Source organism: Mesoplodon densirostris, chromosome 4 (assembly GCF_025265405.1).
Source record: "Mesoplodon densirostris isolate mMesDen1 chromosome 4, mMesDen1 primary haplotype, whole genome shotgun sequence".
NCBI classification, from domain to species: domain Eukaryota; kingdom Metazoa; phylum Chordata; class Mammalia; order Artiodactyla; family Ziphiidae; genus Mesoplodon; species Mesoplodon densirostris.
In genome coordinates this window covers 127,506,590-127,527,175 of record NC_082664.1, presented here as the reverse complement: position 1 = coordinate 127,527,175, position 20,586 = coordinate 127,506,590, and the positions used below count along the sequence as shown (strand labels likewise).

The 20,586-nt window shown below is 46.3% G+C and overlaps 1 protein-coding gene across 3 annotated transcripts in view; it reads right to left on the bottom strand.

Annotated features, from left to right (window-relative positions):
• MEGF11 (multiple EGF like domains 11) overlaps positions 1-20,586 on the bottom strand; it is a 385,575-nt gene that overhangs the window by 181,724 nt on the left and 183,265 nt on the right. For all 3 annotated transcript variants that reach the window (XM_060095218.1, XM_060095217.1, XM_060095219.1), the window contains one exon: positions 11,571-11,663. In XM_060095218.1, coding sequence (XP_059951201.1) covers positions 11,571-11,663 — 93 coding nt within the window. The remainder of the gene's footprint in view (positions 1-11,570; positions 11,664-20,586) is intronic.

Genomic DNA, 20,586 nt, shown 5'->3' with positions numbered 1-20,586 from the left:
CAAACCAGCTTTACAACAAATGCTAAAGGAACTTCTCTAGGCACGAAACACAACAGAAGGAAAAGAACTACAATAACAAACCCAAAACAATTAAGAAAATGGGAATAGGGACATACATATCAATAATTACCTTAAATGTAAATGGACTAAATGCTCCCACCAAAAGACACAGACTGGCTGAATGGATACAAAAACAAGACCCATATATATGCTGTCTACAAGAGACCCACTTCAGACCTAGAGACACATACAGACTGAAAGTAAGGGGATGGAATAAGATATTCCATGCAAATGGAAACCAAAAGAAAGCTGGAGTAGCAATTCTCATATCAGACAAAATAGACTTTAAAATAAAGACTACTAGAAGAGACAAAGAAGGACACTACATAATGATCAAGGGATCAATCCAAGAAGAAGATATAACAATTGTAAATATTTATGCACCAAACATAGGAGCACCTCAATACATAAGGGAAATATTAACAGCCATAAAAGGAGAAATTGACAGTAACACAATCATAGTAGGGTACTTTAACACCCCACTTTCACCAATGGACAGGTCATCCAAAATGAAAATAAATAAGGAAACACAAGCTTTAAATGATACATTAAACAAGATGGACTTAATTGATATTTATAGGACATTCCATCCAAAAACAACAGAATACACATTTTTCTCAAGTGCTCATGGAACATTCTCCAGGGTAGATCATATCTTGGGTCACAAATCAAGCCTTGGTAAATTTAAGAAAATTGAAATTGTATCAAGTATCTTTTCCAACCACAATGCTATGAGACTAGATATCAATTACAGGAAAAGAGCTGTAAAACATACAAACACATGGAGGCTAAACAATACACTACTTAATAACGAAGTGATCACTGAAGAAATCAAAGAGGAAATTAAAAAATACCTAGAAACAAATGACAATGGAGACACGACGACCCAAAACCTATGGGATGCAGCAAAAGCAGTTCTAAGAGGGAAGTTTATGGCAATACAATCCCACCTTAAGAAACAGGAAACATCTCGAATAAACAACCTAACCTTGCACCTAAAGCAATTAGAGAAAGAAGAACAAAAACATCCCAAAGTTAGCAGAAGGAAAGAAATCATAAAAATCAGATCAGAAATAAATGAAAAAGAAATGAAGGAAACGATAGCAAAGATCAATAAAACTAAAAGCTGGTTCTTTGAGAAGATAAACAAAATTGATAAACCATTAGCCAGACTCATCAAGAAAAAAAGGGAGAAGACTCAAATCAATAGAATTAGAAATGAAAAAGGAGAAGTAACAACTGACACTGCAGAAATACAAAAGATCATGAGAGATTACTATAAGCAACTCTATGCCAATAAAATGGACAACCTGGAAGAAATGGACAAATTCTTAGAAATGCACAACCTGCCAAGACTGAATCAGGAAGAAATAGAAAATATGAACAGACCAATCACAAGCACTGAAATTGAAACTGTGATCAAAAATCTTCCAACAAACAAAAGCCCAGGACCAGATGGCTTCACAGGCGAATTCTATCAAGCATTTAGAGAAGAGCTAACACCTATCCTTCTCAAACTCTTCCAAAATATAGCAGAGGGAGGAACACTCCCAAACTCATTCTACGAGGCCACCATCACCTTGATACCAAAACCAGACAAGGATGTCACAGAAAGAAAACTACAGGCCAATATCACTGATGAACATAGATGCAAAAATCCTCAACAAAATACTAGCAAACAGAATCCAACAGCACATTAAAAGGATCATACACCATGATCAAGTGGGGTTTATTCCAGGAATGCAAGGATTCTTCAATATACGCAAATCAATCAACGTGATACACCATATTAACAAACTGAAGGAGAAAAACCATATGATCATCTCAATAGATGCAGAGAAAGCTTTTGACAAAATTCAACACCCATTTATGATAAAAACCCTGCAGAAAGTAGGCATAGAGGGAACTTTCCTCAACATAATAAAGGCCATATATGACAAACCCACAGCCAGCATCTTCCTCAATGGTGAAAAACTGAAACCATTTCCACTAAGATCAGGAACAAGACAAGGTTGCCCACTCTCACCACTCTTATTCAACATAGTTTTGGAAGTTTTAGCCACAGCAATCAGAGAAGAAAAGGAAATAAAAGGAATCCAAATGGGAAAAGAAGAAGTAAAGCTGTCACTGTTTGCAGATGACATGATACTATACATAGAGAATCCTAAAGATGCTACCAGAAAACTACTAGAGCTAATCAATGAATTTGGTAAAGTTGCAGGATACAAAATTAATGCACAGAAATCTCTGGCATTCCTATATACTAATGATGAAAAATCTGAAAGTGAAATCAAGGAAACACTCCCATTTACCATTGCAACAAAAAGAATAAAATATCTAGGAATAAACCTACCTAAGGAGACAAAAGACCTGTATGCAGAAAATTATAAGACACTGATGAAAGAAATTAAAGATGATACAAATAGATGGAGAGATGTACCATGTTCTTGGATTGGAAGAATCAACATTGTGAAAATGACTCTACTACCCAAAGCAATCTACAGATTCAATGCAATCCCTATCAAACTACCAATGGCATTTTTCACAGAACTAGAACAAAAAATTTCACAATTTGTATGGAAACACAAAAGACCCCGAATAGCCAAAGCAATCTTGAGAACGAAAAATGGAGCTGGAGGAATCAGGCTCCCTGACTTCAGACTATACTACAAAGCTACAGTAATCAAGACAGTATGGTACTGGCACAAAAACAGAAAGATAGATCAATGGAACAGGATAGAAAGCCCAGAGATAAACCCACGGACATACGGTCACCTTATCTTTGATAAAGGAGGCAGGAATGTACAGTGGAGAAAGGACAGTCTCTTCAATAAGTGGTGCTGGGAAAACTGGATAGGGACAGCTAAAAGTATGAGATTAGATCACTCCCTAACACCATACACAAAAATAAGCTCAAAATGGATTAAAGACCTAAATGTAAGGCCAGACACTATCAAACTCCTAGAGGAAAACATAGGCAGAACACTCTATGACATAAATAACAGCAAGATCCTTTTTGACCCACCTCCTAGAGAAATGGAAATAAAGACAAAAATAAACACATGGGACCTAATGAAACTTAAAAGCTTTTGCACAGCAAAGGAAACCATAAACAAGACCAAAAGACAACCCTCAGAATGGGAGAAAATATTTGCAAATGAAGCAACTGACAAAGGATTCATCTCCAAAATTTATAAGCAGCTCATGCAGCTCAATAGCAAAAAAACAAACGACCCAATCCAAAAATGGGCAGAAGACCTAAATAGACATTTCTCCACAGAAGATATACAGACAGCCAACAAACACATGAAAGGATGCTCAACATCTTTACTCATTAGAGAAATGCAAATCAAAACTACAATGAGATATCATCTCACACCAGTCAGAATGGCCATCATCAAAAAATCTAGAAACAATAAATGCTGGAGAGGGTGTGGAAAAAAGGGAACACTCTTGCACTGCTGGTGGGAATGTGAATTGGTACAGCCACTATGGAGAACGGTATGGAGGTTCCTTAAAAAACTACAAATAGAACTACCATATGACCCAGCAATCCCACTACTGGGCATATACCCTGAGAAAACCATAATTCAAAAAGATTCATGTACCAAAATGTTCATAGCAGCCCTATTTACAATAGCCCGGAGATGGAAACAACCTAAGTGTCCATCATCGGATGAATGGGTAAAGAAGATGTGGCACATATATACAATGGAATATTACTCAGCCATAAAAAGAAATGAAATTGAGCTATTTGTAATGAGGTGGATGGACCTAGAGTCTGTCATACAGAGTGAAGTAAGTCAGAAAGAGAAAGACAAATACTGTATGCTGACACATATATATGGAATTTAAGAAAAAAAAAATGTCATCAAGAACCTAGGAGTAAGACAGGAATAAAGACACAGACCTACTAGAGCATGGACTTGAGGATATGGGGAGGGGGAAGGGTAAGCTGTGACAAAGTGAAAGAGCGGCATGGACATATATACACTACCAAACGTAAGGTAGATAGCTAGTGGGAAGCAGCCGCATAGCACAGGGAGATCAGCTCGGTTCTTTGTGACTGCCTGGAGGGGTGGGATAGGGAGGGTGGGAGGGAGACGCAAAAGGGAGGGGATATGGGAACATATGTATATGCATAACTGATTAAATTTGTAAAATAAAAAAAATTAAGTCTTAAAAAAAAAAAAAAAGAAAGAAACAGAACACACTGCCGGCACCCAAAATCCTCTCTTATGCCCACTCACCAGCTCTTTCTCCCTCCCCACTCTCCTAATTTTTAATGCTATATAGTTTTACCTGTTTTTAAACTTCAAATAAATGAAATAGTATATAAAATAAATAAATAAATAAATAAAAATAAAATAACCTTGTCTCCAGGGATGCCTAGCAGCATGGCCCCAAAAGGTCCACCAAAGGCTCATGTGATCACATTTTTAAAAAAATAAATGCCAATTCTGCATTCAATTGTATAACAAGTCTGTATTTGTTATTTTTTAAATTTTTATTTATTTATTTTTTTTGTGATACGCGGGCCTCTCACTGTTGTGGTCTCTCCCATTGCGGAGCACAGGCTCCAGACGCACAGGCTCAGCAGCCATGGCTCACGGGCCCAGTCGCTCCGCGGCATGTGGGATCTTCCCGGACTGGGGCACGAACCCGTGTCCCCTGCATTGGCAGGCAGACTCTTAATCACTGAGCCACCAGGGAAGCCCTCTGTATTTGTTTTAATCTAAGGAGCAAAGTTTAAATCACTTCTCAGGTAACTAATGTGCCATTACATGGTGCAAAATTTTAACTCTATAGCTTCACGAATCATTAGCAAAAGTCTTCCCAACAAATGGTGCTGGGAAAACTTGATATCTACATGCAGAAAAACTGAAGTTGGACTCCTACCTTATACCATATGCAAAAATTAACTCAAAATGGATCAAAGGGCTTCCCTGGTGGCGCAGTGGTTGAGAGTCCGCCTGCCGATGCAGGGGACACGGGTTCGTGCCCCGGGTCTGGGAAGATCCCACATGCCACGGAGCGGCTGGGCCCGTGAGCCATGGCCGTTGAGCCTGCGCGTCCGGAGCCTGTGCTCCGCGACGGGAGAGGCCACAACAGTGAGAGGCCCACATACCGCAAAAAAAAAAAAAAAAAAAAAAGGATCAAAAACCTAATTCCATGAGCTAAAACTATAAGACTTTTAGACAAAAACATAGGGGGAAAGCTTCATGACACTGGATTTGGCAATAATTTCTTGTATATGACACCAAAGGCACGGGCAACAAAAAATAGATAAAGTGGATTTCATCAAAATTTAAAAGTTTTGTGCATCAAAGGACACTTAACAGAGTGAAAAGGCAACCCACAGTATAGGAGAAAACGTTTTCAAATCACATATCTGATAAGGGATTAACACCCAGAAAATATAAAGAACACCTACAATTTAGCACCAACAACAAGACAGCCCAGTTGAAAAAAAAATGGACAGATGACTCGAATGGACATTTCTCCAAAGGAGATACACAAATGGCCACTAAAGCACATGAAAGTAGACTCAACATCATTAATGATTAGGGAAAAGCAAACCAAAACCACAATGAGATGCCACTTCACACCTATTAGGATGACAATTATAAAAAATAAAAATAGAAATTAACAAGCGTTGACAAGGATGAAGAGAAATTTGAACCCTGTGCCTTGCTGATAGGAATGTAAAATGATGTAGACTCTGTGGAAAACGGTATGGTGATTCCTCAAAAATTAAACATAGAATTACCACATGCTCCAGAAATCCACTTCTGGATATACATGCAAAAGAAGTGAAAGTGGGAATTTGAAGAGATATTTGTGCACCCATGTTCATAGCAGCATTATTCACAGTAGTCGAGGTAGAAGCAACCCAAGTGTCCGTTGATGGGTGAATGGGTAAACAAAATATAGTATAATATGTACATACAATGGAATATTATTCAGCTTCAGAAAGCAAGGAAGTTCTGACACATGCCACAATATGGATGAAACTTGAAGACATTATGCTAAGTGAAATAAGCCAGTCACAAAAGGACAGATGTTGTATGATCCCTCTTATATGTGGTACCTAGAGTAGTCAAATTTTTAGAGACAGAAACTACAACGGTGGTTGCGGGAGTGGGGAATGGGGAGTTAATGTTTAATGGGTATAGAGTTTCGGTTGGGGAAGATGAAGAAGCACTGGACATGGATGATAATGATGGTCGCCGCACAGCAGTGTGAATGTTCTTACTGCCACAGAACTGTACACTTTTAAATTTTCTGTTACGTATGTTTTCACACACACACACACACACACACCCCACAAATCTCTAGCAAACATATATCATGGTTTGAAAAGGACTGACCTAGACGGTCCCTGGCTAGTTTAGGAGTATAAGCATATTTCTGAGCTGGTAAATGTTTTATTTTAATCTGCAAGGATAGCTGAAAGCCAAGTCAGCCAGGGGTCCCACACACCATTCACGATAAGGACATATTTGACTGGGCAGAAGCTACTCTTGGTGGTGGCCCAAATTGGTTCCTGCTGCATTCATTACTCAGGCCTGCTCCGCAGTCCTGTCTTGTGCTGAGCATCAGGCCTGGAGGGCTGGGGTGTGGGTAGGGGGGACAGTGTCAACAAATAGTAAGAGGCTGTGGAGCGGACTTTTACTCTCCCACACTCTGTTCGCATGGATAAAACCAGTTCAGTGGAATCTAAGAATGTGGGAGACTATGGAGAAATGGGAGGGATTCTCTCCATGCCTACCACAGCCCTCGAGGGAGGCCTGAGACCAAAACCAAAATGCCATTCTATAGGCCAGAACCCAAACTGCAAATCACCATGGGAGGGAGGCAGAGGACCAGAGAAGCGGGACCCAAGAACTACAGTAATTAAATAATACAATGAAGGCTGAAATTTCCAAGTTGATTCTTGGGTATCATTTATAAAAGTTAACAGGGCATATTTAATTTAGGAATTGGCTCACGTCCTTCTCCTTAGAGCTGAAACCTCATAAATGAAATACACTGGACCATTGCCCAGTGTGGAAATAAAACTTATGAATAATGTTTCTATCTCAATCATTGTCAGTGCTTTACTATTCCTAATTACTTTAAAAAGCTAGATATTCAGTATAGCAAAACTTTTTTTTTTCATCTCCACTTGTGAGATTAGTGCAGTTGAATAAGAGTCACTCTGTCGTCTTTATTCAGTATAAACTGACATTTCATCCTTTTACTCTTCATTATTATATATGATGGAGGTTTATGACCAAGCATGCAGCCACTCCATTTCCCCATATTGGTCCATCTAATATCTTGGCATTATCCACAACAGCTGACATGTCTACCCACCAGGCAAATCAGCATCACCTCACTTCTTTTATGGAGCAGAAAGAAATTCGTCCAGGCCTTCAAGAAATTAGGCTACGGGGTTATAAGTCTATAAAATAATGAAAAGTTCCCCACCCCATCCTACTATTGGATTTGTCCCCTTCATGTCTATCAAAGTCATAAATCCCTTGGCAGCCACAAAGGGCAGGGCAGGGGCAGGCAGTAGGATGATGGATCTTTATAATCCTCCCTGCCACTTCCAGGAACTTATCCTAAGAAGAAACTGGGACATGTGTGCAAAGATACATGCACGAGAAGAATCACTGCAGCATTTTTACACAGGACCACAATCCCTTATTCACATGTCAACAACCCAAAAATCTCTAGAGTCCAAAGGAATTATTTTTTAATTTTCCAAAATTCATTTAGAGGCAAAATCTTTGTGGAACTGATTTGTGGTTAAATATCTTCTATATATCACTAGATGTGATCAGTTATATGTCACTTCAGAAATATTACTATGTTTCATCCCAAGGTGCTGACCAAACCCCACTGGAGGCATATGTCACATATGATATAGTCACCATATACCTTCCTGAACTCTGAAAAAATCTAAATTTTGAAACCAACAGGCCACAAGGATCTTTGATAAAGGACAGTGGGCCTAATAGAGTGAAAAATCAGAAACAGCCTAAAAGTCCATCAGCAAGAGACTGGTTAAACACTTTTAGTAATCCATAGAATGTAATTCTATAAGGCCATTAAAAATTTTAAGGGAGATTCATGTTTATTGACAAGGAAACGAGTGTATGACATACAGTTGAATTAAAAAAAAAGTTACAGAATAGCACATACATTTGATCTAAGTAATAGAAGTTGTGTCCAGATCTAACTCTAAGAACAAATGTGTCAAGAAATAAGGAAAGGCAAGCACCCAAATGCCAAAATTGGTTATCGCTGGGTGTGTGGGTTTAACTTTTTGTCTATACTTCTGGTGCAGTTTGAACTTCCTTTATAACATGAACAGGTACGATTTTAGAATCAGAAGAAAACACCAACAAGAATGATGCTTTTGACTAAACAAAAATCAAAGCTTCCCTGCAAGGATGTCACATGTCTAGACATGCAAATGACAGATCCCATTCAGAAATCTCCAGAGATACACATTGTGCTCATCAGCATACCCATCTCCATGGACACAGGCCCCACAGAGTACACGCAGGCAGACAGGGGTCCAATGGCACAATAGCAAACAGTGTCAAATTGCTTGGAGTAAACATAATCACAATTTGTGTCCCATGGCTGATTCATCTGTCTCCATGACAATATCTCAGGGCCACATCTTTCAATCAGATCCTTCCTTCCCCTGTGAGCAACTAGGTTTTCTCATCAAAAGCTATTTCAACCTCAGGTTGTATTAACAGAGGTTGAGCATTCAGAAGGAAGGAGAACATAATAATTATGTGTTCAGGCTTAGGACCTAGGTTTTCACTTGATCAACAGTCCCAGTTTCATCATTTACTAGCTGTGGGCCTTTTGGAAGTTCTTTAACCCCTCTGTGCTTCAACTTTCTCACCTGTAAAATGGGGCTAATTCCCACATCATAGGGTTGTTGTGAAGAGTAAATGAGAAGATGAATAAAGTCCTAGTGCACAGGAAAATTCAATAGAGAGTACTTAGCTCTATTGTTATTTTTCCATACAAGCCTGCATCTGTGGTCAGATCTAGGAATGATCGTTTAAAAGGAACAAAGGCCATAGCCAATGGAGAGAAACTAGATGGGGAAGGCAGTTCAGACCATGTCATGTGAGAAACAAAGGAGCTTGGAGAATAAAAATTGAGTGGGGGGATCATTGTCTTCTAATACCTGAAGGCCTGACCCCATGGAAGGGGACTCTGGTTTCTTCTGTGCAGTCTCAATGGCTATTATCAACTGCTCTAAGATGATCTTCTTCCCACACACAGTCTGTGGCCTTGTTCACTGAGCTCCTTGGGAGAAAGTTCAGACATGGCAAGGAGGGCCATAGAGATCCATCACCCAGCCCTGGCCTTAAGCTAGAGACAGATGATTTTGAGGATAAGAATCTATGAATTCCCTTCATTCAATGCTGCCGCCTCTCAAAAGAGGGTTGGAACTTATCTTTTAGGACTTTCTGAGGGTTTAGTAGTACATGCCCATGAATAGATGCAGAGCTGGTGATTCTTCAACCCATGAGGGTGGATTTATTGAAGAAGAAACACTGTGGGTTGCTCAGCACCAAGTCTGATGACTGAATTGGGAGTGGAAATTGGGCAGCCTGGTTTTATACTGTAAAGTTACAAGACTATGTGCTTGGTAAACACACTCCAGGGGCAAGATTTACTCTATACTCCCTACTCCCATTGATCAAGGGCCGCCTCCCTTCCACTTCTTTCACTAGACCGGAAGGAAACCCTGAGAGACAGACTCTGTCTGAAAAACCCTCCAGGCCCCCCAATCATCACAGTCCAGAAACGGTGAGCACCAAACACACTTGCACTGGTTGGTGGTTTATATGCACTCAGGACTCCTGGGACTCAGGTTGTATTTCAACCTCCAACAGACTGAGCTTGACATTATAGTCTGGCAACAGCAAGCAGACCTGTCCCAGCAGCGTTCACAGAATCCAAGTTAGATAGTTCCCCATTAAAGATTCATTGTAGGCAAAGTCACACAAAACAAAACACAGACAAGGTGGGGAAAAGCTCTCAAACATTTCGGCCAGCATGTTTCCTGGAGTTCACAGAAAGACTGCTTGAACACATTCCTTTAACTCACGTGTTCCTCGGGTGTACTTTTCATTGTCTGGAGGAGTCCCTGCCCTGTTGCTCAGTGTGACTTACCTCAAAGCAGGGAAACAGGTGGAAGCAGGAGGCTACCACAGTCACTGGAGGTCCCAACACATTGGAGAGAGTCTCTGGAGCACCCCAAACAGATCCTGGTCTCCCCAAGCCAGGTAACCACCCAGGCCCAAACAAAACCACATCCAATAGCTTGCTTTGGCTGGTATGTTCCCATGTACTGGGTAGACAAAGAGGCTCCAATCAAGGCCTTTGGAAAAAAAGGACCATAACTAGACGTTTCCACCCCAGCAGAGACTGGAAAAGGGCAAGAGCCCCACATTGGGCCAGTGTGGACCCACCATTCCTTCTCCATGTTGTTATGGCCATTGCAGTCACTATGGGACAGGGAACAGGGAGCTGGCTCCCAAAGATGGGTCAGTGATGGGGGTTAGACCCCTACTGGATCAGCTTAGCTATGTTACCTACTCAAGTCACACACAAAAAGATACTATCCCAGCTCAAAGCAGGAAGAAAATTGGGCTTTAACATTAATCAAGATCTCCTTGGAAATCTAATAAGACCATGACATTAACCAACCATTGATTGCAAAATGTGCCACTGGAAAGAGGCTCATCTGTGAGTATTTAAGGGAAATGAGCCAAAGGAGAAGGATTTGCCTTCAGCTGGGCTCCTGGCAGAGAATTCCCCGAGGAGCTGCCAGTGTACCCTGCCCACTCGGTGGCCAGCCCCACAGGAGAGATGATGCCCGTGCTGCTATGAGTCACTCTGTCAGTCCCAAGAACATCTGTCTCACTCATGCTCACCAGAGAGCCTTCCCCAGGGAATGTGAACAGTCTACCCAGAGAGATGTAAGAACACAGTGATCAGTCCTACAAGCATCCCATTCTCCTACCTTGGGGGACACAGAGGCATCCCAGTACCCATCAGTCTCATAAATAAGTCCCCTGAGCCTCTGTGAGCACCCACTGAGCCTTTGCACCAGCAAAGCTGAAGACCAGGCCTTGACCACAGTGACCTCCTGGGTCTGCCCCCTTAGGTGGCATCTCAATTTCACTTCAAGCCTCAAAGACCTTATCCGGAGGTGTTTCATCAAAAGCCAGAGTCGTACAGATGACCCCACAATTCCTCATACACACGACATGCAATGCCCCTCCAGGCCGCCACAAACCATGACCCTCACACCCCTAGAACCCTCTGCCCCAAGTACCATCCGGTAGGTATGCTTCCTCCCCGCTGCCCACACTCGCTAGGTAGCCCAAGGCCAGGACAAAGAACTCATCATCCACACGGCACGGCCCTCCACAGCCAGAGCCATGGCCCCGCTCAACTCCCAAAGACCTTAGACTCACCGCTGGAGCAGTCGGGTCCTCCCCAGCCGGGCTCACAGTGGCAGGTGTCCGGAGAAACACAGCGGCCGTGCACACACTCCTCTGTACACAGGGCTGCAGGGGATCAGAAGAGGTGGAGGAAGAACAGGAACAGAGAGTGAAAACCAACCATCTGGTCAAGGAGCACAATCCACTTTTGTAAAGACTCCCTGGGGCCCAGGGATGCTCAGAACGCATCACTGGTTTTTGGGAAAATCAAGCTGCTCCTGACCCGAGTTATTTAATTAACTCTGCAAAGGATTCAACAAGGGTGTGCTTCAACCCAGGCTTGTTTCCTAAAATGAAACCCAAGCCCATGAAATGGCAGCCTTGGTGGCTTTTCAAGAATACTTCCTCCAAGGTGGAACACTTGGAGACGTTCCACAAAGCCCAGTCCCTACATGCTCACTCCTGCTCTCTTTCCCCATCAGCTCAGAAAATGACCTATCTTTTGGCTTCCCCAATTTCTTTCTGAAAAGGCCCCCAAATTTATCAGGTTGCCTGAAAAGAATCCATTCCTCTCTTGTTTTCCTCACCTTCCTGCCCTCCTTCCCAAATGTCCCTATTTTGGGGCTCTCAAATGTCAGCAAATCTGCAAAGTACACAAATGCTGAGGAAAAAGCAACAGCTAATTATAAGAAAGTAATTAAGAGAGACAGCCACGACGATGATAATTGTAATTAGAAAGCGCCTGGCAATTTCTTATCACGCAGTCAAATGCTACGGCCTCCTGAGTTGGGAGGCAACGGCAGCGAAGTTTCCATCAACTACCCCAGTGCTGAGAAGGCTTACTGGCAGCAGTTTGAGGAAGGGAGATTATTTCTCTCTTCATTTGACACCCACATTTTCTCAAGGTCATCCATTGTTCCTGAGAGATCTGTCCCACCATCTAATCCATCAGTGAGGGATTACAGAAACCCCCTTTGCCACCCCTGCCAATTTTGTAAGCTTGGGAAATCAGCAGCTACCATCAACCCTGTCAATTGCTCAGAAGGGATCTAGATGAAGTGCTTTTTTTCTGACAAGCAACTAGGGACCTTCTCTCTGCCTGGAACTGGCCTGCACTGGGGGGACAGGTGGGCCCCAGTGGTGAGCTTGGAGGAGCTGCCACTGACTTCCTAACACCCACCCTGCTTCCATGTCCACCGCTTGGCCGAATGCCCAGCGAGAGGGCGCTGTCAGGGTAGACAACAGAGTTCATTTTATGGTGGGTGTGGGGACCTTGGGCCCCTCCCAAACACAGACACTGACCCTGAAGCTGTTGCCTTAGCTTTGTCTAGGCCTCCTGGCGAGGCAGGCCCCGAAGAGCCCTTTCAGATGCCCCACTGGTTAGTGGTCTGCAGACAGCCCATCCTCTGCAAGCCTGGGATGTGGTGTGTCTTGGGGGAGCCCTGGCCCTTGAGTCATTCTCATTTGTACAAGTGGCTTTTGGGCAGAGTTCTGGTTTGTGCTCAAGACTTTGACAGTCCCTCGCTTGGAGCTTTGGGGAGCAGCTGGGACCTACTAGCTAACCCACTTCTTACTGGGGAACCAGGCTGGACCCTGACCTCAGTGACCACCTCCACTTAGAGACACAATGAGCTGCTCACCCAGTTGCTAGCAAGACGCCCACCTGGTCATCCCTGCTGCCTGGCTTCCCCTGCTCCCATCAGACTTTCTAAACAAGCTCAAATGGGTCAATGTCCCCAGTGTACACTGGACACTAGGTATCCTGCCCCCGGCTCCCCAGCCCAGCCCTGGCCTCAGCTGCTCCCCCTTCCCTTAGGCTGAGGTCCCAGTATGCTCCACAGCTGGGCCGGTCCGCCTTCCAGCAGACCCTTCCATCAGCTTGTCAGGGGAGCCCAGACACCTCCAGCTGCTTTCTGACTGCAGAGAGCAGCACCTTGATCCCTGGGGGTTCTGCTGGGGGCGGCAAGGGCAGGTGGTGGAATGGGAAGCTGCCGCATGTCAGGTCTGGAAGGCACCTAACAGAAAATCACGTCCAACTGCTTCATTTTATACATGGAGGAACTGAGGCCTGCGTGTTTGGGATCCTGTGAACAGCCTGTGGCCTCTGGCCAGAGAGGAGGGGGCTGCAGGAGGAAGATCCTGGAGACAGAGGCCTCCGAAGGCCGAGGGAGTTGAGAGGAGCCCAAGACACGGGGCCTTCCTGCCTCGCCCAGGCTGGACGTCCTCCCCTGCCCAGAAGACTCAAACCAGAGAAGCTGTGTCAACATGTCCTCTGCAGGCGTGGGTGCCCTGCAGGCTGGGGCTGGGCAGGGGCTTGGAGAGGATCAAGGGAGAAAAGACGAAGACCACCCGGTACTCTGGTCCTCTGCCCCTAGAGACCTAACTCCTGGCCTGTGTCCTGCACCCTCTCCCTACCTGCAAGGGAGGTGTATTCAGGGGTTCTGAGCAAGCTCCACCCTCCCTCTTCCCTTGGCCTCTCCCCACGGACCCAGGGACCCCTAGGACGGTCTGTTGAGCACCTCCCCCAGCTCAACCCTATATCCAGCACCCAGACTCCCGGTGACCCTACATGCAGGGTCCCTGGGCCTGACTCAGGGACGTGGTTGCTGTCCCCATGGTCCCTCCAGACCTCGTTGTACCCCTTCCCTCCTTATCACTCTGGTACTCTGGGCTATTTGCTTGTCAAAACCTCAGTCCATTCATATTTCATAGGGGTTGTTTAGACAGTGTTGTCTGAAGCATGAAATATCGAGAGCAAATATCTGAGGCTCAGATGACCATATCTGGTAACTGGGCCACTGTGTGTTTGTGTACCTGGTGGGGAGGGGACAGCACAGGGGTGCTGAGAGCCAAGTCTCCTGAGGAGGAATGGAGGTGGGGCCCATGATGCTCCGTGGGGCAGGGGCTGCCGACTCCTACCCCAGGCTCTGCTGGAGCCCACAGTGGGCAGCCCCTCCACAGAGGGCTGGGGTTTACACAGCAGCCACTCCTATAGCGTGAGGTCCCCTAAGTTCTTTCTGACCCCAGTCCCTCGTGCCAGCCGACCCCCTAGGAGGGGCTGAGTTATGGCGGCCTCCCCGGCCTCCCCCTTCTTGGGCTCCTTGACACGGGGGTATTTTGTCGAACCCCTCTTCCCTCTGCTGCACACCCATGTGCGGTCGTGCGCAGGGAATCCGAGGCTGACTCTGCCTGAGGGCCAGGCCCTTTCCTGCCCCACTGAGAAATCTGAACCTCCGCCCGTCAGCTTCCCCCAGCCACCGTCCTGCCTCGGTCCTGCTTCTAACGTCCAAGGCGCTAGAGGCACATTTAGCGAGAAGCAGCACGGCACGGTGGTTAAGAGCACAGACGGCACTCAGGGAGCCGGGGCTGGATCCAGCGATGCCACTTAGCAGCTCCAGACTTCAGGCAAGTTACCGCCCTCTCTGTGTCAGTCCCCATCTGTTCAATGGGGGATGGCGGCGACAGGATGGGCCTCGGGCTGTGTGTGAGGATTCAATGAGTTGACAAAGTACTTAGAGCGGAGCCTGGGGTACAGTCAGTACTGAGTGAGTCTTGCTATTGTTATTGGTAGGGTGTCCTCAGACCCGAGGCAGGGTCCTGGCGATGCCTGAGCCTCCTTTTCCTCCACACACAGGCCGTCTCTCTCACTTCTGCCCTCCACTGAAGTCGTAGACACATGGGCAGGGCTGTAGGGACTTAGTTGGGGATGGTATGCTGGAGAGCAGCCCCATCTCCACCCCTGGTGGAATGGCCAGCATGGTAGAGAAGGTGATGACCTATATTTAAACTCCCTACCTGCCATTTGCAGTTACAATTATAGGACAATAAGCAAATGATTTAACCTTCTGTGCCTCAATTTCTTCATCTGTAAAGTGGGCACAATAATAGAACCTACATCATGGGCTGCTGCAAAGATTTAATGAAGTAATACATGTTGAGTGCTTGGCCCACAGTAAATGCTCCATAAGCAGGAGCTGCTATCATTACTTCTCTTTCTCACACACACACACATGCACACACGCCATGGGGTCTGGACAGATGTCTAAGGCAGCTGACGGCAGTTACCAGTTATCACCACTTCCTGTGCGCTACCAGGTTCTGAGCACCCACTCTGTGCCAGGCCTCGGGGCTTTCACACATGCTACCTCAACCCCTGTCATAGGCCATCGCAGCATACCTTGAGGGAGTTACCTATGTCAGCACTTGTCTCTCTTTTGTGGATCTCCAGCCCCTGGGGGACAGAGGTCACTCCTATTTGGCCTTTTAAAGCCCTTATGCTGCCTGGTACACAGTAGGTGCTCAGTGTTTGCGGGTCCCAAGGAGGAGAGCACCAAAGCACGTGTGGGGAGGCCGTGCTGGCCTTTGGCTTCAGAGCTCAGTCACAGGGAAGTCGCCAAATCTCTAAACCCTGCCCCTTGGCTCAGGTTACTTCTGGGCCTGTGGGACCAGGGTGATGGGTCATCTCAAGGGATGGTGGTGGGCATGTAGAATGAGCCCAGCCGTGGGTGTGAGGAGATCTGGGTTTGCATCTATCAGCATCCATCTCAATGATATCAAGCAACTCACTTTCCTCTCCAGGCCCTGCAACTTCACCTGGAACTCAGATGAGACCAGATGAGGCCTAAAGTCCCCCTCAGCTAAGAATCACCGGGAGCTGGCATCCGCCCACCTCTTCCAGGAAAGGCCTGGACAGCTGCCAGTGCTCTAGTCCCACTTCCTGGCCCCCAAGTCCCGTCCCCTTCCTATGGCCTAGTAAACCTCTACTCTTGACCTCACAGGGACCCCTGGTTTCTGTCCTCCATTTCTTTGGAAAAGGCACTGGATTAAGAGCCAGGAGACCCAGTGTGAGTTCAGGCTCTGGGCTCCCTGACACATGAGTCTGGGCAGGTGGCTTCCCCACTCTCTCATCTATAAAATAAGAGCATTAGAGCACATCACCCTTGAAGGTTCCTTCTACTGCTGCCACCCCCTTGACGCTCTGTCTCCACCATGTCACAGCAGCTGGAAATGCTTCTCCTGCGCTCACCAGCCCCGGGTCACCTGGGTCAGCAAGGCCAGGCACAGCCTCTATCACCAGCTCCACCAAGAAGCTCGGAGGGCTGCAGCCACCCCAGTCTGAACATTTATGGAAGGTGAAATATTTTCCCACCAGAACTTCCCTACCCACACGAGGTTCCTCCTGACTGGCCCTGCCACTTCCCCACTTAGTATGGGTTTATCTGGTCTCCCAATAGACTGTGGGCTCCTTGAGGGTAAATCCAGAGTCTTAAACATCCCTGTATCTCCCCATGAGCCATGCCTTACAGATACTCCATATGTGGCTATTGGTGGCCGTTCTGAGTACCTGTGCTCTGCAAGGCACACTGACAAGCGGGGGGAGAAGGATCAGGATGCAGAGGGTGTGGACACATGACCTGTGAGGGTCACGTGAAGGCTGGGACTTGGTGTGGGGGGAAGTTTAGCCTGGAGAAGGAAGTATTGGGTAGGAGGCAGGTCAAAGCCAGCTGAAAGGCTGCCAAAGAGAAGCGGGAGCCACTCTGTCCCAGACAGAATAGGGATTCAGAAGCACACGTGACAAAGGGGCAGATTTCAGCCTAACTCAAGGCAAGACTTTCTACCACCTGAATGGTTCAGCAGTTCAGGGGGCTCTTCCTAAAGGTAGGGAACAACCCTCCCCGGGAACACTCCAGCAGAGCCTAGAGGATCTACAGATGCTGGAAGGCAGGGGTTAGCAGGCAAACTACGACTCTCGGGCCAAATCTCGCTGTTGCCTATTTCTATAAATGAAGTTTTGTTGGCGCACAGCTGTGCCCACTCATTTACATACTGTCCAAGGCTGCTTTTGCACCGCCAGGGCAGAGTAAAGTCCTCGCCACAGAGACTGATGGTCAGCAAAACCTAAACTATTTACTATCTGATTCCTTATCGGGGGGAGGGGGCCCTCGTGGTCTAGAGGGTTCCTGATTTGGTGGAAAATTGGACTGTGGGACTTTTTTTTTTTTTTTTTGGCTGCATCAGGTCTTAGTTGCGGCATGCGGGATCTCTGTTGCAGCTTGTGTGCTCTACAGTGCGTGGGCTTAGTTGCCCCACGGCATGTGGGATCTTAGTTCCCCAACCAGGGATCGAACCCACATCCCCTGCATTGGAAGGCAGATTCTTAACCACGGGACCACCAGGGAAGTCCCTGGACTGTGGGACGTTTAAGGTCCCTTCCGCCCTTCTATACTTCTATCGTTCACTCACTCCCTGATATAACCAAATGGTAAAACAAAGTCCAAAATGTGCTTAGCAAACACCCAATGATGCCCTGCCTCCTTTCTCAAATCGTCCTCTGGGTCCACCTGAAGGAGCAAGAAGGCTGGAAAGCATAACCTTCAGCGGCCACAAATGCCCACTTGGCCCTTTATTTCAGTCCTCTGTTTCCTCCTGAGGGGTCAAGTGAACTTAACGACCCCTTGTGTTACAATGATGGTCTTGCACGGATGGACACTAGTAGCTGTGGTGAGTGAAAGAGGCCAAATATAAGTCCTTCCTCTTTGCTGGGCACTGACTACCCATCGTTCCATTTGATCCTTGAGGCAGGTATTATCACTGCTCCATTTACAGTTGGGAACCTAAACCACAGAAAGGGCTAAGCAACTTGTACAAATTCCCCTTGCTATCAAGAGACCATGCTAGATGCATGTTACTCTGCTTTCACGATCACACCCCACTTCCCAGGAGCCATCGAGGACAATTTTTTCTTAATCATCCCCTCCCATGAAATTCTAATACCACAGATACGTTGCATATCTGTGTATGTATTGTATGTATATCTGTGCTTTATATATAAACAGACTGAGAATCATTTTACCCCTTGAGAATGTATGGGCTGGATAGCCTGCATTTGTCCCTTCAGATCACTCCCCACCCTCTCTGTGCCCTAAGAGTAGACCTCCATGGACTGCATTAATGGGCCTCCTTGCTCTCTGGCTTCTGGATGAGTTCAGCACACGGGAAATAGCAGGAGCTGGGAGGCTGGGCAGGAGGCAAGGCTGGGCCATGGGTTGTTGTTGTTGGTGGTCCTGTCCCCTACAGCTCACGGTCCTGGGGGGCTTCTTCCAGCTCAGGGATGAAGCGGCTCTCCACGGCTGCTAGCCCTAAATGTTGCACCATCTCTTGCAGTTTCCATTAACCCTTCTCAAGCCTTTATAAATAATTGTTTTATTAAACCCTCCTCAGTTCACATGCCATCTGTTTCTCACCAGGACCCTAGCGGACCCAGAGGCCAAGATAAGGTTTGAACCCACATCTGTGTGATGCTAAAAGGCCTGCTCTTAACCACATGCTCCACCACCACCTGGACCACAGGTTGAGATAAGTAAGTACCAGCGCCAGATCTGTCACCAACTTACCAAGTCCCCTCCCTCCCTCTGGGTCTCAGTTTGTCTGTCTGCAAAATGAAGGGGTTGAATGACGTGGTTCGAATGTTCCTTCCAGCTCTGGGAGTCTAGGGCTTGACTTTTTGGCTCACTGATTCAAGCCAAATTTGAGAAGATTCCATTCCACAAATGCCGGCACAGAGCTTGGCATGGGAACAAATGTGTTCTGAGGTACAGATTCAAGGCCAGAGCATCAGTCCTGGGCTGGGGTGGTATAAAGCAGTCCAGGACCCGGTATGGGGATCTTGGCGTTGAGCCAAAGGGTCTACGTCAGACGTGGGGTCTCCTCTGCAAACGAACTGCTGAGCCAACACTGGCCAGTCCCTGACCAAGGCATCCAGTCTGCTGTCCCTCGCTCGTGGTCAGCACTCTGAATCAATCCTCAATCCTATTAGCATTCCACTCAAGATGAGCCACAAGTCCCTGAGGTGTTCGTGGTGATATATTTTGCCTGGTGGCTTGCAAATGATCTTACTAGTTAATGGAACTATAAAAATTACTTACATGAAAAGGTCAAGATAAATAAAGACAACTTCCATGCTCCCTGGCCAGCTAGGCTGATATCCAGGTAGGACAAAAGAAGGCTTGGGAAAGGAGGTGGTAGCCTCCCAGAATTCTACAGCACATGGCTTCTGGGGCTTTCCACAAACCCAGTTTCCCCAGTGCTCCAAGGCACACTGATCAGCCCTCCATTAGCATTCTTGGCTGGAGCCTCAGATGAGGCTGTCGTTTGATCCTGCTTGGAAATAAAATGACCTACATCCAAAAGGACCCAGGTGCCAATTCCAAAGTGACACACTTAGCATGAGTGATTCTGCCATGGCCAAGATCACATAGCATGTGGGGATGGGGGTGGGTGGGAGTATGTGTGTCCGTGTCAGGGAGTCGCCAAGGGAAGTTCTAAAACCATTCATAAGATATGTATCATTCATTCCTTTATCATTACCAGCCCTGCATCCCTTCCACAGCTGGGAAGAGACAAAACAGCTGGTGGGCACATCTAGAGTTGGCTTTTAATTGCTGTGGTCACGTCTGGCTCTGAGACATGAATTGTCAATTTTTTTTAAAAAAGAAGCATTTCACCTGCAGGGCTGATAGGATGGAAGGACATGAAGGGCCAAATGTCCTCCTGGTCTGGGGCCTGCGGGTCCCCCTTCTTCCCAGTGAGGGGTCCTGGGGAGGCTCACACAGAGCTCTGGGATGGGTAACAAGGGGTTTGTCACCCCCAGCCAACCTGCCAAGCTGGCCCATAGCCACTTACCTTAATTCAGTGGTGCCCTGGCTGAGTTCTATTCTTCGGCATTCTAGCATCATCTAAAAGCCCGGGTCCCTGTTCTGCCATTTATTAGCTGCGTGTCCTTGAGCCGCCTGTTTTGTCCTCAGTTTCCTCATCTATAAAATGGCTGTGGACTTAGAGCTAATTCATGCAAAGTGCCTAGAACCAGAGGTTAGTTATAACTGTTGCTGGTTGTTTGTTTTTGTCTTTTATGCTATTAAGATTCCTCTTCCAAGGACTGGCCAGGGTAGCTGAGATGCAAGGCCCCAGAGCATCCTGAGGCTCATTTATGGCTCAAAGGATGATAGAACAGCCTGACTTCGACCTAAGGACTGCTCATTCACCGAGGCAG